At 42.8% G+C, this 24,599-nt stretch overlaps 1 protein-coding gene across 1 annotated transcript; it reads right to left on the bottom strand.

The window, feature by feature from the left end:
* Nucleotides 1-1,748: 1,748 nt before the first annotated feature.
* On the bottom strand, nucleotides 1,749-22,985 carry C3H1orf198 (chromosome 3 C1orf198 homolog). The gene is made up of 4 exons (XM_058801829.1): nucleotides 22,573-22,985; nucleotides 15,354-15,404; nucleotides 6,106-6,657; nucleotides 1,749-4,196 (listed from the first exon to the last, which is right to left on the bottom strand). The coding sequence occupies exons 1-4, from the start codon at nucleotides 22,918-22,920 to the stop codon at nucleotides 4,140-4,142; spliced, it is 1,008 nt and encodes a 335-aa protein (XP_058657812.1). The 5' UTR covers nucleotides 22,921-22,985; the 3' UTR covers nucleotides 1,749-4,139.
* Between the last annotated feature and the right edge of the window lie 1,614 nt (nucleotides 22,986-24,599).

Raw genomic sequence — 24,599 nt, 5'->3', positions numbered from 1 at the left:
AACAAACTCAGGAGACAAATGACTCATTGAACTTCAGGGTCACTGGCACTCGACACTTTTGGTAAGAAGAGAAGCCAGGGCTCAGGTCAGGCCCTTGTGTAAACCTCTGTTTGGTCACTGAAGTCAAACCATCCAAAAAGCACAGAATTCTCTTTCCTTCCCCCGTGCATTTCATTTTTTTTTTCATTCCCTTGTTCGTTTTGGAGACAAGCACTATAGGAAAAGTACAGTAAGCTATTTTCAGGACAGCTAAATATTTTTTGATTTGTTGGCATCCCAGTCGAATCCTGACTTGCCAAGGGCATTTAGCCCTACATCTTGATCCTGCATAAGGTCCAAGTTTCACAGTCATGTGCCCAGCCACCCTTTGGGGGAAGAACTTTTTTCTAATATCCAACCTAAACCTCCCCTGACACAACTTCAAGCCATTTCCTCAGGCCCTGTCACTGGTCACCACATTATGGTTTTGATCTCACAGTAATATGCAGTAACATACTGATTCAAGTGGGTGATGGGCAAACTTGGACAGCAAAACCCAGGGGTCTGTCTGTAAATAATGCCTACAGAGTTGGGTTTGTCTCCCAGGGACATGGTTTGCAAGCTCTTTGGGGGATGCAGTTGTTGAATGACCAGCAGGACACTGCCAGCTGGGTGCTGCACCAGCACCCACAACCACGACCTCAAAGGTTGTCCCAACCTCAGCAAATACCACCAAAGTCACCACTAAATCAATCAATCAATCAATCAATCAGTCAGTCAGTCAATCACCATTCTTCAGCCACAGCATCTTTTCTACTCTGCCTTTTCAAGTCTTCACTCATACATCAGACCTGCTGGCTCCTTGTGCTGAGACAGTGCCCAGAGGCTGTGGATTTGTCTTTAGTAGAGAACTTTTAAAAGTTGAGAAGAAGCTTAGACAAGATTGAAGCAAATTATATGTAGGCCAAATCCTAAATATAGTTGGAATACCACCCTTAGTTGGCTGTGGAGTCTTTCCAAACCCAATTCTTCTTCAAATGCCTTTTTAGCTGCTGGAAATCCAGCCTGAGTACAAACCAAATTGTTTTTCCAAATACATTTCTGGAAGAAGTAGATGTGAGCATGCAGAAGAAAAACTATCCTTGTGGCTGCACATTTGATTCTCTTACACTTTGGGAGCTTGCTGCACATCACAAAAGGCAGGCAGTGAGACTGCCCAGTGGCCTCTGCTAGCACCTTCCTTTCCATGAGATGCTTTTAAAGCCCACTCATAACCCATTCTCTCCCCCATCCTGCCTGGGTGAAGTGAGGGAACAGCTGTGTGGTGTTTCATTGACAGCTGGGGCTAAGCCACACCATGCAGTTTTCAAATTGCTTCTGCAATAATGATCCAGATACTGCTTTGGATTACCTGGAGATACTGGTGGGAGAGTGTTTGTGTTAGGTTTAAGTCTATTACAATGAAGTACAAATAGATTTTAGTCTTCCCAAATCTCATCCTGCCCCCAGTTGTCAGATCACATGATAAAGCAAGGATACCTCCCCAAACAGATTCACTCAAAGGCTTGAAAAAACACAAAGTAATGAAAAAACAGCTGAAGTGTGTTTATTTTTTTTCCCCGATATAAAAAATTTTGTTTCTAAATTCTGAATCAAATCATCTTTGGCTGTCTCTCAGGCAGATTCAAGATGCCCCAAACAACTCCAATGGCACCAAGGAAAGCAGAGTATCAAGGACAACATACAAAGCAGCACAAAAACCTTGACAGTTCTATTTAAAGTGACTTTATTAAAACATTGTTAATATAAAATGTGACCAAATACAATTTCGTTTTTGTAAGAATGTTTAATAAAAACATATTCAAGAAAGAAGGAGCATCAACTCTTGCCAAAGCACAGGAAAAACCTACCAGGATAAGTAAAAAGTTCTGCAGCATGTTCTACCAGCTGGTCCCAATGTGTATTAGGGTTGAGTTAGCCATGGAAGAGACAGGCAGCCCTGGTTCTTCCCTAAGAAGCTTTAAGGTATTACCAGAGATTTAAAGTAACCCTCCTTGACAGTAGGAGACTTTTGTTTTCAGATCTCCCCAAATCAGAATAAGATTAGAATGTGCATCTTCATTTTGGATTTACTACTTTTCAGCAGCTGAATGTACAGAAAATCAGATTCACTGGTAACTGTAAACCCCAAGATTAACATTTGCTAGCTTTAAAAGGAAGGTGCAAGTCGATGTCAATAATACACCTAAAGAATTTGTGTTAAAGTTCTACTAAGCTGTATTAACTCTGGATGCTTGTAGCAAATGCTATGAAAGAAAAAAACAGTGGTGAAGTCCACGATGGTAACAACAAATATTTTCTGAACTGCTGAATGCAGAGATAACATCCAAGAACTACAGGAGTCTGTACATCTCAGGAACAATGGAAAAAAGCTTTCAGAAGCCTATAAATAAGACTATGCTATACAATGACTTTTACTCCATGGTGATCTTACCATTTAGCTAAGGAACCTTTTAAGAAAACACTAGAAAAAGTGGAGATTTTGGCCTTGGTGTTTTGGGGTTTTTTGGGGTTCTTTTGGTGGGGTGTGGGGGCAAGAAAGGGGGGATATGCTTACAGCATTTTCCTTGTCCAACAAGTAAATTTTAATGCTCTATCAGCACACTCTGCTTGTTCAGAGCAAGCAGCACACCAATTAGAGGCAAGGATTCTTCCAGGACATTGCAAACTCTTCCTGTAACAAGCAGAAAAAAATCCTGCTGCATCCAATTCTGCACATTTAACTGCCCCTGGCACTGAACCAAATGTCAAGTGCTAATCCATGAGAAGCCTAGCACAACTATGGCTTAGGAGATGGTGACCTTCTTACAGCCTTGGCTGGGACCCATGAGAGCCCTGTGTTTTGCCTTCTACCCCAAACAAATGCTATGGGACTATTGCTGAGGTAAAGGGAAAAGTCAAACCTTTGGCATTGGAGCAGACCAGTCACTGGCTGTGCGTGGGGGAATTAAGGCTTCAAGGTGAGGTAAACACAGTGAGAATCAGGGTGTAAATCATGCTGCATTTCAGAGACAACAGATCCAAACGACAGCTACTCTTGCTCTCTACATTTTAAACACCAAAGATCATTCAAAAGCAGAACTGGAGGCAACACTGCCAAGGGCCACCTTGAGATGCCTCTCGGCACCTTAGGAATAAATGTAAGCCAGATGTTGAACACTAAAGAGGATGAACCCACGAGGAGGAAAAAGCACCAAAGTTGATGAGTCCTTGAGACGATAAGCTGCTTAAAAAACAAAAAAGCCTCACACTGCTGTGGCCTCCCATAAACATAGTGGTTTACTGACACAAGGTAATCTACACTCCAGAAACTCTCAGTGCTGTAGTTCCAGCACCAGTATTACGAAGAGTTATGCTCTAGTAAGGAGGCAGTGAAATTGTGTTCCCTGAAGAATTTCTCCAATTCATTAGGTGTTGTCCCACTCCCTTCTACCCACCCCCAGGTCTTCAATCCAAACACCAGAAACACCATTTCCCCAGGTCATTTTTCTAAAACTCTTAACTTATTTTAGCAGATTTGTAGGGTACAAACACAGTGCTTTTTTGGATCCATCATTTTGGCAACGCCTTTGCCTTCTCCAGAAGAAAAAGTGTCTTCAGTAAGTGGTACAAAAGATACTTTCAAAGGAAACAAAATCTACAAATCAATGCAATTCGGGATGCTTGCCTTTCACACTGTTTTTTGCTAGCTATCTGAATATGCTTGAAACCACTGCACGTGCAACACAATTTCTTACAAGTCACGCAAGCAAGGTTTCCACTGAAAACTGCAACCTGGTCCTGTAGGTTCCATTTCTAGGATACAGAGACTCTCATTTGTGTTTCTTTAACATGTGTACAGTAACTTCTCCCATCCTCTCAATACAGTAGCTACTAAAAATTTCAACAGATATTAAAAAAATATCCAAATGAAACCACACTTCTATCACTGTTTAAAAAACAAAAACGCATACAGTATTACAAAAGTTTATACAAAGGCAACATTTAAGAGTTTGAAAGTTACTTCTAGAAAAAGACACAAATGCTAGTAAATTAACATACAAGGAGAAAGGTGCTCCACTCCTTCCCCAAAATTGGTTTGATCTGTTTTGAAGTATCTTTTACCAGTTGTCTAGAAAATCAAAGCCAGTCTTCAAGATAACATTGCTTGTACTAGTCTGCAAGGTAAAAAAAAAAAGGAAATAAGATTTAGTTGCTAATTATGTTTTTGCAAACTCAATATTTGACTGCCTATCTAAAAACTGAAGCTTAAAATGTTGTCTGACAATATTTCAAGATCTTTACCATGCTCTAGGATACCTAAGTACCTACACCATAAAATGCTAAACATGACAAGGAAAAATACTCATAATGCCCAAAAAGGCAATTCCAGATAAAAGTAAAATTATCCTTGTGGTCTGCAGGCAAAATGTTTTGGTTTTTTCATCATGGAAAAAATTAATGAAGATCAATTTTTCAGACTACATTGGGAATTACAGAGAATGAAACCAACACAGAAGGCAAGCATCATTAATTCAACAGATTGTCTGTTGCAATTAGAGTCAGTTGTTTGCAGAAAACTACATAGATTAAACTTTGATGACAAGTTATTTACTACTCTACCCAGAACATACTCACTCCTGCAGGGTTAGCCTTGACATTTAAGGTGATTCTAATGTTTAGGAAGAGTATTCAAGAGGCACAGCTGAGTCTCTGGATTCTCTTCCTAGAGCATGGCTTCCCAGAACAGGGAAGATAATCCAGAAAAGAAGAAAGGAAGAAATTCTTATAATACATGAAGTTGTCTGCTCCTCTGTTCCCATTTTCACATGGGAGGGTTGTTTCTCCACAGAGAGAAAAAACAGGTTTTTCAAACAATTTCAGTTATCTTGAAAACATTCAGAAAGGAACTGAAACTGTTAATTTGTAAGAAAACATGATAAAGCCTTTAACTCAAATTAAAGGAGAACCATGTTCACAAATTGTAGCTAGGCAGCTCAGGAAGCATTATCCCTCAGCTTCAGAAAATGGTAACTGAACAAAGGGCTTCAAATACTGGAGTGGCTTCAGTATGGCTCTCTCCTAAGTGCTGCCACTCTCCTAAGTGCACTTCTCTTGCAACCAGTTACCTCACCCTGCATCTTTCTGACTTTACATCATCTCATTTGGAATTTGAACAATCACAGTTGGGAAAACAGAAAAAGCTGTGTGAAGTGCTGAAGGTGTACAGCAATGTGTCAGGCTACTGCCAGAGTGCTGCCACAGATTTCAAACAGAACTGCACAACTCTGCTTGAAGTACCACTCCTCTTCTCTACTTGACAGTTTTCAAGCTTTTGATCTCTTTCTTTTTTTTTCCCTCCCTGTATCATATCCTGCTGTTTCCTTTCTTTTCTCACAGATCAGCATCTGCTTTTTAAAATAGCTTCAATTGGCTATTGAGCTGCTTAAGGTTATTTTTTGTTGTTGGGCTGTTTGGGTTTTTTCATTAAAAAAAACATTGAGAAGGCTAATTCTGGAAGCTCATTCTATTTCTATTCTGGACTTTAAGAGAAAACACATTTGAAAGCAGCACAGCTGCCTGGGACCAAGCACTGGGAAGTGGCTGTCAGGCTACTGCTTGGAACAGCTGAGAACCAGTTCACCATTCACCACTATGCTGTGTGTACCAAAAAAGTGTGCTAGACCCTAGTTCACCTACTTCTCAAGTTAAAAAGCTCATTCTTTCCATTAAGTGTTTTGCTTTTGCAAATAAAACCCCCAAACCCCACAACCTCTTTTATGTGGTACAGCAACTTGCTAGGTTGCTGTCAATGAGCTACTTGGTGCCTTGTCAGCATTTCTGGTGTTAGATTTAAATTGTGCCTTTATCCTGTGTGTTAAAAAGCACTTAATTGAAGTTAACACGTCAAACAGACTGTTAAATAACAGATGAAATAGACTTCTTCACATTTGAAAGACAAAAAAGCCATCAAGCTGAGCTATGGCTTAGTGATTTTTGGAGTCCCTAATCTTCCAGTGGCCTTGCCAGATTTTAATGCGCTGTACAGTTCTTAAATATAAAGGTAGTGGGTATAGCAGTACTCACCTGTCCAGGCATTTGTGGGTCTGTAAGTATAGTACCATCAGTATCCTCCTTGTTTGTCCTAGAAGATGCCAGATCCTGTGGTGGATCAGGAAGAAAGAAGTCATCTAGAGAACTAGTGGGGAGCTGGGTGGGTCGAGTTTTCTCCCACTCGAGAGACACAGAGGGTGTGCTGGGGGCAGCGGGCTTCTCTGCTTTAGTTGTGCTGGGCTTCTCAGCTTTGGGCATCTCCTTTGGAGCAGACTCCTGTCTGTAAAAAGAGGGAAGGGGCTTCTCTCCTTTCTCCATGGACTTGATCTGGCTGGGGGTCAGGGACTGGAACTCAGACTTGTCTCCTTCGAACTTGGAGCGCTCTGCGTTTATCTTCCAGAAGGACGACTCCTCTTCCTTCCTGGGTGCCAGCAACCCCTCAGGGCCAGGGGGTTTATTGGCCTGAGAGGATTTAGGGACCTGGGCACCGGGCGCTGCTTTAGCAGGCTGCCTCTGCTCGCTCTGCAGCTGGGCACCACCTTGCTCTTGGATGGAGAGAGATGCGACGCTGAACTCCATCTGGCTCTGTTCAGGGACACAAAAACAGCATTTCAAAGAGCTTCACACACAGACAGTTCTGACTTTCTGACCCTGGTGCACACAGATAGCACCTCAGCCCACTCCAAGACAGCTCTCAGACAACAGATACCACAGCAAAGCTAACTTAATTCCTCCATAAATGTCTATCTTTGTGGTTTCATAAAAATAATGATTTTTAAAAGCCTGAACTGCAAGCAAACATAAAAGTGTCCCAGACCTGCTGCAGAGGAGACAGAGAAAGGAATTGTATTGGAGTTACTCAGTGCCATCTAGGGCAGCAGTGCACAGCATGCACAGCACTGAAACATTAGAATAGCAGCACTAAAACAGCTGCAGATGCATTTTGAAAGTCAGAGATGTTTTACATGAAAATTTTAAGCAAAAAAAGCTTTAGAATGTAGCTCAAAAGGCAATCTTCCATTATAGTCTTTGAAATAGCTGGCTACAGGTCCATCTGCTTCCAAGATAAAGGATTAGATGTAATGGGTATGCATAGGTAAATAGTTTTATAATTCTAATGCCCCTCTGAAGGAAGAGAAATAACTCCAGCAGAACCATTCTTCACCTATTCCTCAGCCCTGGTTTGTTTTCACTTGCAGTGCTGAGATAGCTGTACTCGCTTCTGAGAGGTAACACTGGGCCAAGGAAGCAAGTGACCACAGTTAATGCATGAAAAACATCTTACAAGTCACAGAAAAATGAACAGTACTTCCAAATGTTTGCTTGACTTACCACCACCTCAGTAAAATGATTCTCAACTAGCTAGAGAATCATTCTCAACACTCTTCAGACTAATAAAAGTGAAGCTTATTACCCTCTGAGAAACATGTAAGCATATGTGCCAGGAAAGAACAACCTAATACACAGACTTGTGTTTGTAAAAAGGAACAAATAATGTAAGGAAAAAAAAAAACTTTTACTGTTAAAGTGTGGTGTTGTCATTATGGGCCTGATTGGGTTTGAAAAAAACACAAGAGGACTTGTAGCTTTTGCTACAAATGGTTGAAAGACACTTTGAAAGTTCATTACAAATTTGTGATGTTTTTTCACCATTCTACTTCATTACGCAGCCTTTCCCAAATAAAACTGCAATAGCATCTATGGGCTTCAGTCTAAAACAAGTCCTAGTTGCATATCATTTTCACTGAAGTGTTTGATCTTGAGTCCTACATTATTGTGCATGTGAAGTTCAAAGGGGCTCTAGATCTAGCAGGACTCACAAGCCTGGTAGTTAATATCCAGAAACTTCTCATCAAAGAACAACTGTTAACCCAGCAACTGATTATTTATAAAACAATTTTTTTTAAACAGTCAGCAGCTGACTACACATAATTTGATTCATGGACTTAGATCTGACCTTTCTAAAGAATTAGATGCATGGTTTTTCCAAGGCTGTAGGCAAGAGGGCACCAAGCTCCGTGTTCTCATGAAGAATATACTGTGCTATCAAAAGATGCAGAACATAAACAAGCTGCAAGTAATCATAGCTCAGCTAGAATAAGATGAGGGCAAGGATACACACAAGTCTTACCAAACAACTCAACACCCCACCCTGCCTGCAAAAAAAACTATGGAGAAAAACCTTAGTGCTCTGATTTATTTTTTTTTAAACAAGCCATGACATAAAATTAAGAGCAGGATATTTATTCACAGATAAATTTTGAATAAACGAACCATGGATGCAATGGTGTTGAGGATTATTTACAGTGACTGCCATTCTCCATATTAAAATATAGGGATTTATTTCCCTAAGCTCATTTGGCAGTACTACTGAATAGTGATTTACCACCCTGAAGTTAAGATGCTTTAAGACTTTAGAACTGATAAAATCCCAGCTTAAAAAAACCCACAACACAATATCAAATAGACCTGCAATTCCCCAGTAGCCGAGCGAAAAAAACAAAAGGCAGATTCTAAAAATCAAAGACAGGTTAAAAACAAATCTATCTTGGAAGACTTAAGTCATGTAGGAATTAAAGCAGTGCTACTTTTTGTCCTGCAGCAGTCTGCTGTCTGCTGAACAGCCTGTCCTGGGGCTCCCACTGGGGATGACAGTAGCTAAAGGCCACCACAGCAGCAGTCACTTTCAGCAGGATGATTCCTTCACCCCCCAGCCCAAGGGAGAGGCAAGATCAGTGCCCAGAGTGCAGAGCAGCCACCACAGCCCCCAGCTCCACCAGGGCAGCGCTGGAAATAAAATCCAGAAAAAACACCCATGGAAGGGAAGTATGGGTGTGTTAAAATAAAAATCAGGGAAGAAGTAAAGCAACAAGATGGCTCTGCATTTCAACAGCAGCTAGCCAGACAAGCTGAGCCAGGCCTTCTGAGAAGTTCTCAGGCTGTGGAGCTACAGCCACTGACTGTGGTGATATTTAATGTTCTTTTTATGGAGCAAAACATCCCTATCTTTTTATGGGGCAAAACTCAGAGAGGTGGTTTGGAAGTGGCACATCGCTCCTAGTGTAGAGAAGAGCATGGCACTGCAGCAGCACCTCAGGCAGTGCCTTTCCAGCTTCAGTGCCTTTCCTTTCCAACCTGCCCACGGATGCATGTTCTGGAGAGGATGTCCTCTCTGCCCTTTTGTGCAGAGAACACGGGGTGCACCATTTCAGAAGACGGGACCACCTGACACTTGAGATTGCATATCTGTCTCACAGAATGCTCTGGAGATCAAACAGCTCATAGCCTGACACAGAATAATCCAAATGAAAATACTTCAGGAGTTCTCCTTCTCCCACAAGGAAGGCAGAGAAGACAAGACTACCCCGACAGGTTCTGAAAGCACCGTGTCTCAGCATGATGTAAATACAGCTCGGAGAGGTCACAGGGAGAATTCTGCTTCTAGCATTTAATTCCAGAAGCCAAGAACTTCTGTGGACCAGTCACAAGATATTCTGTTTCCCCTGAAATATATAATGCTTCTCTTTGACTTCTGAGGTTATTTAACACATCTAAACCCCTAAGAAATGTAGCTGACGAAAGAAAATGATTAATTGGCAATAAAACACCCTCCCCCGCAAGGAAAAAACAAACAACAGAGCAGCAGCCTAAGTAGGAAGATAATTTCACAGAGATAGAAAAGGCCCATGTGTGAAACACCCTATGCTGATATCTAAGTAATGACTAGTACTGTACACTCTAATGAGTCACTAGACCCTACAAATGTGATTTTAATTAGAGTTCTTCTCTCAATTTCTTACATCAGATTGCAAATTGGCAATTGGTTGCGTCAGCAGGAGAAGGAAGGAAACTATATTTAAAAGACAGCAACCTCCCCCTCCCTCCCTCCGTCCCAAAAACGCCCTTTTCCTTTAGGTTTGCCAGCCATGGGAATATCTTGATGGGGCACATCTCTCCTGGCCCCAGCCAAACTGAGGGTGGCAGCTCACCTGTAAAGGTTTCCCTCCCCAGGCTGGGCAGAGCTGCTGTGAGCTGCCCGTGCCCATGCAGGGCTCAGGAGCAGAACTGCACCTGTGGCACTCCGCCACCCTGGGGAGGCAAACACTCAGCAGTGGGGTGTGATTTCATGGCCACAAGCAAATTGTCTTTCAGGCACAGTTTGGGATTCCAGAGAGAGGGCTTCAGTTCCCCGCTGCTTTCATTGATTTTTGTATTACTTTACACGAGCTGCAGTTTCTGTACATATAAATCCCCATCTGAGGAATAAAATAAAAATATTTTCTTTTTCCTGCCATCTGTCCAAATGGTATTTCTGGGAATTGTTCTGCCCAGAAAGTCTCAAGAGTTTACAGACAGACTAGTACAGTCCCAACTGTAATTTCTAGAAATTATTGGAATTCAAATAAAAGCTATTAACAGCAGTAGTATTTTCAAGATATTGCCTGAGCAAGTCTTTCTCAACATATTAAGAGAGAGGGGGTAGAGATTGCATATGAAAGCATGCACAAAGAAGTATTTTGAGGTAAAGCAAATCTAGAAGTCTGTGTTCTTTTCAGTCTTATCCCTCTGGTCCCAAACCACTGCAAGGGTTTAAATAAAGAGTGTCCTGTCTTGATCATTTTTCTGTATCGTAAATATAAATAATATGATAAATTGCAGGTTTTAGCAGGCTGTATGTCCATCTTTCCTTAAAAAGACCAATGAAGGTATTTAGGAATTTTGTTTACTGGATTAAAGAATTTAAACCAAACTTCAGTCTCAAGGCATCAATAATCCACTAAATTGCAATAGTGGCTGTATATACTCCTGGGAAACAATGTATGCTGAAAGAGAGGCACCAGGGGCACTGAGAATGTCATGACTTAATTACACTGTATGAAATCAGGTCTCAGTTCATAAGTACATATTAAAAACAAGATGACCACAAAGAATCCAGGAACTTTTAAAGCTTCTTATTCACTCATCAGGAATGTGTAGTATTTTACTAAGCAGTCACGCAAATACAGCCAAAACAAATTGTTTTGCTTGGCAGGCTGAAAAATCCAAATTGTTGAGACAAAGACTACAGAAACACTGTCAAAAGCAACTTGTTTTAAGCACAGCCTGATAAATGCAGAGGTAAGAAAGCAAATTTTAAAAGATTTAGAAGATGACTTTGCTTTGCTGAATGGACAAAACCAAAATAAATACAGGGCTCAAAGCAGCTGCAGTTTTTGCTTTGTTTCCTGAACACACGGTGGGTGTTTTCAGGATCTTTTCAGAGTCAGAAAGAAATCCTTAGGTCAGCAGAGGCAAATTGCAAGGGCAAAAAATAGAGCAAAGCACTCAAAACCAATCTAAGTAATTTTAGTCCATACAGAAGTCAATGCCAATGTTATATAGCATGGACCTTTGGAGGAAATTCCATTCTATACTCTGCAGATATGAACTGAATGCAGCCAGCCACTGTTTCTGGCTAGCTTGAGCAAGCTGGTACAGTGCCTGGTTTTATGCTCAAAACCAACAAAGATTGATGCAGGTAACTGAATTCTTACACTTGGCCATACAGACTAAAATAAACCTTGAACACAGCTTCTATTACCACAGGTTGGGTTTGGTGGAGGTTTTTTTGCTCAGGAACAGAAGTTTTACAGCACTGTGTTTTAAACACATGTAGTCTGAATCAAAAAGGGAAGGCTAATCTCCAAAGCTCAGGGATCACTCTCCTTCCAAGGAAGTGCTGCCATTTACACCAGCTTGGTAAAAATAATAACACCAAATTACAGGTTGTAACAAACAATTATAATATCATGCTGCTAAGGAAGGAAGGAAAAAATTCTCTTCTGCCACTGTGTTCCTATTTAAAACAAAACACCAACTAGGGCTTGTACAAAGAAGGATACTGAAGACTGCCTCAATTTTAGATAAAGGAAGCAGTTGGTAAAGCATGTTCATTACAAGTGGAACATAGCTGTTTTCTCCCTAAATCATTGCTAGGATTAGATCACTTCTGTAGCAATATAATTAGGGAATTCAGACAGGGAGGCAGCAACTAGATTATTGAAGGGATTGAAGCCTGTCACTTCTTCATTTTGCTTTTTGTTGGTTTGTTTATTTTAAACACATCTCAGAGGCTTCTCTTTTCAACAAATACCTGAGGGCCTGTGGAAAACAGAAGAGAATCGGCAACTATTCTACCTGTATCAAGAAAAAGAAAACGTTAGATATGCAGATATGCATGTGTCAATTTAAAGTCTTTGGAATAAAACCTATTTTCATTAATAGCATGATTGCAATTTATTCCCATGCTGTTCAGTACATTCTGAGGTGGCAAACCGCAATATTTTCTGCCCATTACTAAATTAATTAAGTCCTCCCCTGCCCCTGCCCAAATCTAAAATCACAAAATCCACAAAGTTCTGAGTTCAGGAAGAGTTGCAGGGAAATTTTACTTCCAAGTTCAGGCATGATTCTTGTTTTCCATTTATATCTTGAGGTCTGTGCTGAGTTTCACTGAATTTTTACTTCAAACAAACCAAGAAACCTCAAAGGCTAAACTCAGCCAAAATGTCATCTTTCATCTCAGGTAAACCTGAAGCCATAAATAGAATGCCCTGAATTCATAAACCTGGGTAGAGCTCCAGTAAAAAATGTAACCCACATTTCAAGACCTGGTATGTCCATGAGGGCTCCACCCATGAACCAAATCACTCCCTCCAATTCAAACTTTAGTTTTAAAATGTCAGCCCTTTTGCAGTGCCAAGAGAACTCACTGCTTCCCAAGTTTTCCTTCTGAGAAGTGTTATCGTTATCTACTAAAAATATTATTTTAAATGCTGTCTAACAGCTAACTCGGCAATTTACACTGTAGTTCTACTTTGTTTGCCTTGTGTGAGGATTTAAAAATAAAAAGGTGAGACAAGAAATACTCATCTAAAAATAGTGGAGATATTCAGGCAAGTGTTTGTTGTGATATGAACAACTGCAGCCCTATCTCACATTTGTGTTTAAAATGAGAATACAGAAAGTTTATTTGTGACACAAAAGAAGTCACCAAGCCCTTCAACAAGGTTCTGAACAGAATGACAGCAATTCAGTACACTCTTCTCTGGGTAAGTTTGACTGCATGGAAGTAGGGAATCCATGGCTCTAGCTACAGTGAGAAACATTTGTCCATACCTTATCAACTAGAATGCCCACTGGCATCCCTGTTACAGTGAGAGCTTCAGCCTGGGAGAATACATGCCCTCCCCTCTTCCCTACACTTCTCACTACCCCTCGCAGTTTCCCTCATGTTAGTTACAGAAAATACTCATTTTTCTGCTTTGTTTTCCTTTCTCAGTGTTAAAAAGAAAAAAGGTCCTATTGGTTTTACTGATTTACATCTCTACTTTCTTCTGCTCTGCAAAGCCACATTCCTTACCCTTCCTTGGGTAAGACAGAGCATATTTGTGCACATTAAGGCAATAGCATCCTAAAAACCCAAACCAAACAAAAAGCTCTGCATTAAAGGGAGATCAAGGAGAAGAGTACTGTGGAAAGAACAACCCATCCTGCGGAGAGCTCATGGAATGGAAAGAGCCTGAAAGCCTTAAATAACAGTGGGATCAGGTCTGGCTCACAGGACATTGAACAATGCATTACAACACACCAACCTTCCTGAACAGCTCATTCAGGTTTCCTCACATGGCACCACTTGAGTAAGGCTACTTTTTCCTCAGCCAGTGCCTCATTAAAAATTGCCTCCCAGTATTACCTCATAAAAGTTAGGGAAGATTAAAGAGTAAGCACAAAGCAAGATCTCCACTTTTGAAAAGGAAGACTCAGCAGTGGAAGGATTTGGTTGAAAGATTGATCCACTGGGGAAAAAACCAAAAGGAAGAATCCACGGGAACCAACCAAACCATACCCCATAAATCCAGACAAAATGGATTCTCTAGACTTTTGCTAAAGAAAAATATCATGCAACTTTTCAGCCCACAGCTGTGGCACAGCTTTTATTTCTTTTTATTTTATTTCTTGTCAGCAAGGAGGGAGAGGGGAAAGAGGGAAACACAGAAAATCCTCCACTGGTTCCTGAACCATCACAGCTTTTAAGGGAGTTTTAATGCAAGTGAAGACTGGCATTGGTTTCCCTCAAACTGCAGCACTGCAGGCTGCCAGGACCCAGGAGTCACACCAAGTTATAGGTTAATCAGCTTCTGCACAGCACAGATGGGGCGCAGCTACAGGCGGCAGTGACCTTGAGCAGGGAGGGCTAAGTCTCAGGTCAACTGGATTAATTTAGTATTCGCTGGCATTTCCAAATAATTACTCTGCATTAGGCTAAGATTATATTCATAAGGTCATACATGATTATCTACATAGTTCAAGGGCAAAAAAAAAAAAAAAAAAAAAGAAAGAAACAGGGAACAGGGCAGTAGCAGCTTTCTCTGGCAGATAAGGGCAGAAAACACAAAGTCTGAAATGTGTGATTAAATTAACATGCCTGCCATACCCAGTTGAGGAGGACAATGAGCTGTGGTTTTGCTCCCAGAATTTTTCCAACAAGAAGAATTAAACTCGATTTCCCACCACAAATGTGGCACAACTGTGTTTCCTCACACTGCAGCCTCAGAAAGATGGAGAACTCTGTCTCTGTGTTAGCCATATGAGAATCCCATCATAAATAATGCTTTAACAAAATACCAGCAATAAAGTGAGGTGTAAAAGAAACTCTCCAAACCAACTCACCACAGAAAAATATGCTGGTTTTTTTAAGGAGCCTTTTGAAAAGGAAATAACATAGAGCTTCTAGCATGGCCCCAGGTTAACAAGTTTCACTACATTTGTCCTAAGACAACATTCTAGTTCATAATAAAAAGATGAAGTACTAGACAGGCTTCCAGAAAGAATCCAGTGAAGTTAAGAGATAGCTGCACATTTCTCACACCATCTTCTAGCTACTTTACTCCTGACCGAAAAGTGAAATGCAGCTATGTTTATACAGTATCTGAGACAAGGGTCTTACTAAACATGGAAAGTTGATTAAAAAGCTTGCAACAAAAAATAAAATTGTAATGATTTGGTTTTACATCTGCACTCAAAGCCAGAACATTAGTTCATGAAGTACATTTTGAGTTTCTCCTAATGTAAATCAAAGCATACCAGTTCTGTTTGATTTGCAGCATGGTCACTTCATACCACTTGCATAGAATAAAGGTGACATTAATCTATCAAGCTAACAAAATGAAGACAATAAATGCAGTAGGAACAGTATAAAATGGCAAAGCAACATAAAAAATAAAAAGTTGTTTAATTACCTTCGTTTCCCAGGAGAACGGAGCTGAGTGTTCATCTTGCCAAGTTATGTCCTGAAATAAAATTGAAGAATGACTAAAAATCAGAAGAGTAGCTTCATCTTCTCAGAAGCATCACACAGATGACATTATGTTACACTGCTGGAACTATAACAACCACTGCTACAGAACTGACTAAAAAGTGAAAGCACTACTTAAAGATGGCATTGATTACATTTTAAGACTGATTGAAAGCAGGTCCTCTAAAGGGAACGTTATCAATACTGTACCAATTTAATCTACAAAATATATGAAGGTTTAGCCTGGTCTCAATCCACTGAAATGGTTTTTCCACAAACAGCTTTAAAATGTATTATATTTCCAGTCTTCTACTAGGTGTTTCTTTGGTAGCCACTAGCAACACCCAGGGACAGAAACAACAAAAGGAGAAGGGGATTCAGGGAAATCAAGTCCCAATTCCTCCCTCAGGCAGACCAAAGAGCACATGCACAGCCAGGCAGTCATGGGGCAGTGAAACAGCTGTGTGGCCAAGGCACAGCTGGATCCAGCCCCAACAGGATACATCATTGCACCATGGCAGTGAGGGCACTCTGAAATAAATGTTCAGAGGTGGTGAAGGAGCCACACAGCACCCACAGCACCAAATCTCAAATCCACTATTTGAAGATGCTGTATTTCTGAAAATGATCCCAAACAGAGAAATTTAAATAATCTCTTAATACATGGCATGCTCTCCAGAAATACATGCAGCCCCACACTGAAAAAAGAAAGGGTAGAAAATAATTTGAAAAATGATTGTTGTTCATATTTGTTGAAGAATTATAACAACATGATTGCATTTCTATTCCTAGGACTCACTGGTACATTGGATGGTCCCACAAGGTACAGGAGTGGGAACACCGTATGGAAAGGGAAAGGCCAGGAGTAACCATGCAGGATTTTCACACTCCTGCTGTTCAGAGAATAGCAGAACTCAACCATGTTTTAACACAACACAGGAACCCCACATTTCTCTGTGGCTGCTTTTTTCTTCTTATTCCTGGTCTCTGCCTTTCTAGGAATACATTTTTCAGACATCTGATAACATTCTCCTGATCTGCCCTCTCTTATTTCACCGTAGGCAGATTTTTTTGGCCTAGAGCTATGAGATCATGATTAGAAGTGTCTAAAACCATCTCCTAAACATGAAAACATGGCATACTCCAACTATTACTCATCTGTGAAATACAGAGTTTCTAGCAGCAAGGTATTTGTGGTATATATGAGGGTGATCCCACGCTCTTAGAAAGCACTGGCCTGGTAGAGCTCATCTAAGAGAAAAGGCCTGGGCTCTTCTCAATCACATATTGTGGCCAAAAGGAAATTTGGTGTAGGACATTTTTGCCAAGAACACAAATGTAATTCAGGTTCTCTCAATCCAGGAAACAGATTCTCAGATGTTTTAACATTTAAAGGAAAAAAGGAGCAGAAGTCTGCTTTTTGGTATCTCTCAGCATTGGCACTGCAGTGTGCTGCTGTCTGCATGGGAATGCCACACCACTCAATGTGTGACACCTCACAGAAGGTGTGTCTAATTATTTCAAACTCCTTCTAGAACAATGTCCTTTGCTTCTGAAATGGAGTTGCTCATTTCTGAACAACTGGAGTTCATAATTTCTGAAGCATGCCTGAGAGAGGAATCACGGCCCAGATGGGAAGAGAGATGGGAGAACCATTGGATTGAGCATCACACAAGCAGGACTACAACACTTCTGTCTGCATGGGGTCTGGACAAATCAGGGCTTGACTTCAAACATAGCAGTACAGGACAGAACTGAAGTCCAGAGAACACTGTAACACTGCCACAGGCAGTCACAGCACCTTAAAGCTCCAGATGTGTAGGCATAGGTGCCACTGGGTTTTATCTAAAGAGTTTAAAGGAAGCTCTGTCTTCTTGCTATTTACAGGACAAGCAAACCAGCCAGGGACCAGTTTTAAACTTGGCAGTAAGCCATCCTCATGCTGGATCCAAGACATCCAGTTCTTTATTTTGCTGTATTTGAGGCAAGAGAAGACAGCACTGGCAGGGACAACTCTTCACCCAACTCTCCCTGCACACCCTGAACTCAGCCGTGACACCGCTGCTGTGAGCGAGCCCTGAGGACAAAAGGCTGACCACAGAGGGATGGAAAAGCAGCATGGGCAAGGCAGAGAGAAGGTATGAGGCTGTCATGCAGCAGAATACATCATTCCCTGCAGGACAGAGCAAATCAGCCTCCCACTTCATGGAAGCTGATGTCTCCTCGAGCATCATTGTCCTTGTTGGCACCGCAGCTTGTAACCTCAACCTCCAGCATGGGCAAGCAAAAAGTTCCTGGAATGAATTAATTTTGGTAACAGCTGTTAAAAGTTCTGGTCAGGGATAGAATCTAAGAGTTTCACCGATTATTTGGTTTTTTTACTTAAATAATGGCTCATTGTTTCTTGGGCTGCACAGCGCAGCCCTCCTCAGAGCCAGTAACTCTGAGGAGCTCTGACCACATTCAAAAGATGTTCTGTGGGATATGGCAAAGAATAAAATAGGATAAGACATGGCTGGAGGACACAAAACTTCAAGCAATTGATGTCTGTGGCTATTTGAAGTGTACTTGGGGCTAGGATGAAGGAGACAGTTGACAAGTTCTGCCCTTTGTCAGGGAAGGAAAGGAAGCTTGTGGCTTCAACCTCATGTGTCCTCACACAGAGAACATGCAGAGGACCAAGTGAAAAGACAGGACACTGTTGAACCATGTTCTGCTATCTGAACTGCCTGATTCATGTTTATTTCCAACCAAATATGAGAAGGAACTTAGGTTTTTTGTAGAATAAACAAGTTTTTATATGCTTGAAGAAACTGGCAGCAAAAGAATCAACTGTTTCAATAATAACAAAAGAGAATTATGACTGGAAATTCTAGGGGAAAAGGATTCAAGGCCATTTATCATCAACATAGATGAGAAAAAAATCCATATCTGATCAGCTTTTGTTTTCAGCACACAACAATGTCTTCTTCCAGCAAGAAGGCAAATAAATAAACTTTTGTTCACCAGGGTTAAAAAAAAGAACCTATTTGTAAGAAATGGGGCCTCACGCAACATATTTCAAAGCTGAAAAAGATGAGTGAGAAAGAGGCAAAAATCTGGTCATACACTTGACTTCAACAACCAGCAGCAAAATACATAAAAAATAACCACAAATTACATTTGCTATATGTAGGCAGCTTGCTGCAAAACAACATCTGAATTTCAAAATGGAAGGCACTGGTAGAAGTGTGCCTGTGTATCTGACATGAGCATTGTTCACCACAGCTGACAGTAGCTGGGCAAGACACAAACCCCCCAATAAATGCTTCTCAGAAGTGTTATTAGAACAGGACTTGCTGGTTACTGAGGTTTTACTGCACTCAAACAGTGCCTTTCATTTTTGGGTGTTTAAAAAGCACAAATCTCTAACAGGCCAAACTTAAAAAAGTTTTTGCTATATTGATTATTTGTTGCTTTAAAGCAATTTTAAGTAGGGGGGTAAAAGGGTTGATTCTTTGTTTGGTGCCAAAGTTCTTAAGGCTAAGCAAAACAAACAGCATCTCTGCTGAAGGCAGGTAAATCAAGCTTCCCTCTTAAAACACAATGAATGAAGCTAACCAAACTCTCTCACCTGCCTTTCCTCCACATAAAATGTTTACCACTTCCAAAAGCATATGGCATTTTTTCCAATGAAAAGTTAATTCTTTCACATCCAACTCTTTTACCGCTCAAATACTTAATATCCATTAAAAAAACAAAAAACAACTAAAAACCAAAGGAAAAGTCAGACCTTGATTCCATGTCTATGTCACATGATTATGCATTAAGAGGGATGGTATTAAGAGAACAGTGAGAACTTGCTGTAAACTGAGTATCTAAATTATCTTTTACTGAACCAGAGAGAACTCAGTGGCATCAACTGACACCAAAACAACTACATTACCAAAGGCTGACCACCTCAGCATGCAAAGGGTTGTAGCCTCTCAATACTGCTGGTTTTCCTCCTATTCCCTCATGGTTTACAGCATATTTCAAAAATAATCAATCTATATTACATTCATGCTCAATCTCAGCTTGCATTTCCAGATTTCTGCCTGCTCAGTTGATCTCCATTTCTACCGCTATGGGCATTAGAATGAAGTAATTATAAATGGAGAAATGCCAGCAATTGGAGGCTTGTTGGAAAGAGGAAGCTCTGTTGCAGCATCCCAAAGCCCCTGGACAGGAGGCCTGGGCTGTCTAGACACAGAAAATTATGGAGAAGCAACAAATAGCCTCCTGTGCTGGGCTCATGTGCGATGATAGGAAGTCAATCTTCAGCAAACAGGACAAAACTTATTTCACTTATTTCAGGGGTGTGAAATGCCCCTGTTAGCCTAATTCTCTTTTGAAACTGTGCTCACGGTGCATGCAGGGTTTCTGCTACCAGCTCCACGACTGGTGATGCCGCAATGAGGATAAGATGGAAGGGAAGGAGCAGTGACTCCAGGCATTTGCTAAGAGTCCCACATGGTGCTGCAGTGCTCTAGCATTATAAAATGACTGGATCATGGCTACAGGATGCCACGGTCCTGTTACTGCACGTCTATTTTCTATAACACCCTTCCCACACAGCCAACAGTCAAAGGTGTTTTGAAAACGTAAGCGATGTTTATAGTTTGAGAACTTACAGTCCTGGGCTACAAGTTCAGAAGATAAATTTGGTGTTAGAAGAAATATACAGGAAATGGTGGGGATGAGAAAGAGGGAAGCAACTGTCCAGAAATACAAGACCACTACATATATCCTCTGGAACACCTTATCATAATGGTCATATGCATGAAAACGGGACTGAAACAATGAGAGACCGAACCAGCAAATCAGTATCTTCAGTATTCATCCTTGGTTTGCTTTCTAGCACGTCTTCCAAAGAACATGAGGTCAGAGAGATCAAATTTCCGTGCTTAAGCAAGCCCAGGTAGATCACTACAGATTTCAACATCAGTTAACAGGGAAGATGAGCTGTGGCTGGAAACATGAAACTTTTGGACCAGGTGTATCAGCAAGAACATCATCAGGCCAAAACACTCTCACTGAAAGCGCTGCAGCATCCACAAGTGATTCTGAGGCGTGCGGGCTATTCCCTGTTTCCTTGCCTTAGGATACCACACACAATAGGCAACCCACTCGTCCTGAGCAAGGGCTGGGTGCCCACGGCGCATGAGTGTCACACAGGCTCAGGGGCACAGCTCCCTGAGCAGGACACACAGACAGCAGAGCCCTGCAGGCCAAGCGTTGGCCAGCCTGGGAAGCAGAACTGAACCGGCGAGGGACCGGCACGGCGCTGGCTCTGCCACAGCAGGACAAGGAGGGACAATTTGTCAGCCAGGGCAAACGTCCAGCAATCAGGTCAAATGCCAGCAAGGGAGCCAGGAGAGAGGAAGCTATCAGATGAAGAGCCAGGAAAGGCTCCAAGGCTCAGTAGTACAGTTGGAAGAACTAAAATGGAAATGGCAAATGCCAAAATGAGTGGAATCTCTTTTCTTCAGAGAAACAATTTATATTAACTTCTGCTTAGAAGTCAAAGAGGAAGTCAATTGAGGCAGATGCTTCCAAAATTAAACACTTTGTATCAAGTATTTGGAGGAACCTTGCCTTCTTTGGTTAATGGCTACAGAAACATTACCATTATGCATATTGTAATTGTATTTGGGGAGAAGAGGGGAAAGAAAACTATTTGCCCAGTTTCAGATGGACTCTCTAGATGATTAGGAAATTATTATTTCCATACAGTGCAGCACAACAGCCTACAAACATGCTTGCTTTCCTTCCAGATCCACATAACTCAAAGCAGAAAGCACAGCAGAGCTCTCCAAGTCTGAGAAAACTGAACATATTTATTTTCCACACTCTTTAAAATTCTTTCACTACTAACTTCAGATTTAAGTTACTTTTCAAAGGTTGTTTGCACAACCAAATTTGTTGTCATGTGTCCTTCTTCTACACCTCTTTTTGGCCATTACTATCAAATATTTATCTAGAATTTTGGGTATCATGAACTAGACAAGCCTGAGCTACATCCTGCGCTCTCTAGCTTTAGATATGATGTGTGTGCAGCACAGCATCACACCCTCCTGACAGGGGAGACACAGGCAGCAGTCTTCTGGCACAAAGCTGGTTGGGAACCACGATGCCCAGTATCAGTGTGCCCCACATGCTTCTCAGAAATCCCATTGCAAGGGATATTGGAGAGGAGCCTAAAAGTAGCCCTGCTCTCTTTAAATTGGATTCATGATTACAAACGGAGAAGCGGATTTTTTTCTTTCTCTGGTAGAAGGCACATAACTAGCAATGGGTCACTTAAAGTTATTATATGGACATAGCGAAAGAAACTGGCTCTGTAACCATACGAGAATAAAAGAATATAACAGAAATGTAAAAGAATAGAAAACAAAGGGAATCAATACACCGGATAAGAGACACAGTATCCGAAGAGTACTGTCAGGTTGCTTCAAGCATTGTTAGACCTTCCTCTTCAAGGGCTCACACTGGGTAACACGACCCACTGCTCCAGACCGGGTACTCTTTTTACTGTGGATTTCCAGAGGGGCTGCCACGCTTCACCACTGCATAGATGGCTCTCAGAAGGTTCAAAATCCATACTTTTTGCCATCTATCTTTCCACACCCTTGTTTTTCCTGGCATGTGACATGGAACAGGCTGCATTTTTTTTAAGGTGTCAAACATGCCAAGAGCTGGAATGTTTTCAGCGTTGTATTTTTAACCGTGTCTAAAACTAGAAACGAAAAGGAAGAGATTTAATTCAGTGTAAACATTCCCTACAGCCCATTTTCAGTAAGAGACTATGTCCAGCGCCATGCCCCGCCGTCGGGGGAACTGGTACCGTCCAAGTCCTTCTGCAAAACCCACTTCAGCGCTATCGCTGCCGGCGCCTTCCGTGCCTTTACGGGCGGCGAACATCCCGCCCCCAGCACAGCCAGGCAGCGGGGAAAGGAACCCAGCTCATCACCGGGGCAACTCGCCCGGCTGCCGACGGCGCGGAGCGCCCGCGACCCCGAGCCCGGCGCGGCGGCACCGCAGCCCGGGGATGAGGCGGCGGCCGCACCCCGCCCGTGCCGGGGCTGGGCAGCGCCGCTCCGCCCGGACGCCGGCGCCCCTTCCCCTTCCCCCGAGCCCCGTACCTCGTCTCCGAAGCGCACCACCTTCTGCCCGGTGTTGAGGCGCAGGCTGGGGTAGGAGGCGGGCTGCGCGGGCGGGCGGGCGGTGCCGCGGTGCGCGGCGTAGCGGGCCTGGACGTGCGGCTCCACCAGGCACTTGTCGATGATCTCGTCCTGCTGCCGGGGCGGCAGCCGCTCCCACTCGGGCCCGTAGCGCTCGCGGATCCGCTCCTTCTCCGCCATGATCTTGCGCGCCATGGGGCTCAGCGAGGAGAAGTAACTGAACCGCTTGCGCTCCCGCTCGTCCAGCGGCCGGTTCCCGTTCATCACCGCCGTGCGGGAAGCGGCGATCGCCGCCGCCATGGAGGCCATGGCCACCCCGCCGCCGCCAGCCCCGCACTCGCACAGCGGGATTGGGGATGGCACCGGGAAGAGAACCGCCTCCTCCGCTCCCCTCCCGCAGACGCCGCCTCCCTCGCTCCCTATAAAGCCGGGCGGCCGCCGCCCCGCGCTGCCCGCCCCCCGCACGCCCTGCCCGCCTCCCCGCGGCGCCGCCCGCTCCCGCCGCACCGAGCCGGCCTTTCTCCTTTTCTCCTCGGGCCGCCCACAGGGAGGGGAGCGGGGACACCGCCTCCCGGGCGTGCTTCGGTCTCGGTACCGTCGATAGCGTGGGGCTGAGCGCGCCCCGCCGCCCTAAGCGCTGCTGCCCGTAGCGCTCGTCTCCCGCGGCCCTTCCCTTTTGCCGAGGAGCTAAGCTGTAGTATTCCCACGCTGCCCGGGCCAGGAGCACCAGGAAAGGACTTGCCTCAGCTGGCAGAAGAGAACCGTGCCCAAGAACCTGCCTTTCCTAGCTCCTAAATAAGTCGTACGTGTTTCTTAACACGATAGAAGGTGCAGCAGCTGCTGTCAGAAGAGAGAGGATGCCGGGCACAGGCGCTTCTGTCCAACTCCACGGACTAGGGTTCAACATGGTCTGAAGCCTCCGTATTAATTTGATAGTACAGCTGAAGCCTAAGTGTAACAAGTCTATGCAGTAGGCATTAGTTACATTAGTAAAACAGATTTCTAAAGGCTGAAATAATTAGGCTTTCTGGTCTCTTCATTTGCTGTACAAATGCTCCTTTCCGGCAACAAGTCCTTATTTTGGCAAAAGATTCACTGAGGTCCCACACACACATTCCCAAAAGATGACCAGTCTCCTGGGGTGGGGTGGAGGAAGCATAGTTCCTTTCCTCAAAACAAACAAACAACAACAAAAAAAACCAAGCTTACCTAACATAGGCAACTATATCAGAAGATTTATGTGAGACTAAATCTATTTTGACTTTTTGGCCTAGGCAGTTACAAGGAATTTTTATTATCTTCAAAACATATTTCAAAGTAGCACAAATATTGAGGTTCAGATTAATGGTTTTTCATTGCTTAGCCTATTTTTTCCCCTCAGTCTGCTTTCTTTAGTATCATTCTTAATAGATAAATGACTGGGGCAATACATTAATGTTCCCATTTAAGAGTTCAAATGGTATCGCTAGACCAGCTGTCTAAGATGACACAGAAGAGGATGGAAAATGATAATTAGATTTCTCCACATACTTGGTTCTTTGGAGGTAATTACAGTTCCCCAAGTCATCACATACCAGCCCAGTTATATAATCCTGTTTTGTTTGTTAAACTTGTTTGAGAGCACTTGACTTGAGCTCGCTTTCTTTCTTAGTCATCTGCCTCACGCCCAGAGAAAGAAGCCTCTGAAACACGTTTGCAGGCACACACACACACACACACACACTCTCCTAAGAGGTGTAACACACATTACCCCAACCTTCCCGGGATCTCCCATTAATCTCTTTTGTCTGCCACCAGGGGGTGGGGACGAAGTCAGTCACAGGAGTAAGAAATGAGGACAAGGAAACCCAGACAACTGTACATGGTTTGTTTGTCCAGGAAGGTTTTTCCTTCCCCTTCTCCACTCCCTCTGGTCTAAACCCCAAAACAAAACCCCTCCTTTTTATAGTACCCAAGACAGTCTGATCAAATGCCAATATAATTCCCCT

This window comes from Ammospiza caudacuta, chromosome 3 (assembly GCF_027887145.1).
Source record: "Ammospiza caudacuta isolate bAmmCau1 chromosome 3, bAmmCau1.pri, whole genome shotgun sequence".
Lineage (NCBI taxonomy): Eukaryota > Metazoa > Chordata > Aves > Passeriformes > Passerellidae > Ammospiza > Ammospiza caudacuta.
This window is presented reverse-complemented; position numbering and strand designations above follow the sequence as displayed.

Bases quoted from the DNA above. Each gene is read 5' to 3' on its own strand.
- C3H1orf198 (XM_058801829.1), bottom strand. From the start codon at position 22,920: ATGGCCTCCATGGCGGCGGCGATCGCCGCTTCCCGCACGGCGGTGATG. The intron at 15,405-22,572 runs GTACGGGGCTCG...ATTTTATTTCAG, and splicing joins TGGTGCGCTTCGGAGACGAG to GACATAACTTGGCAAGATGA. The intron at 4,197-6,105 runs GTGAGTACTGCT...TTTACCTTGCAG, and splicing joins ACCCACAAATGCCTGGACAG to ACTAGTACAAGCAATGTTAT.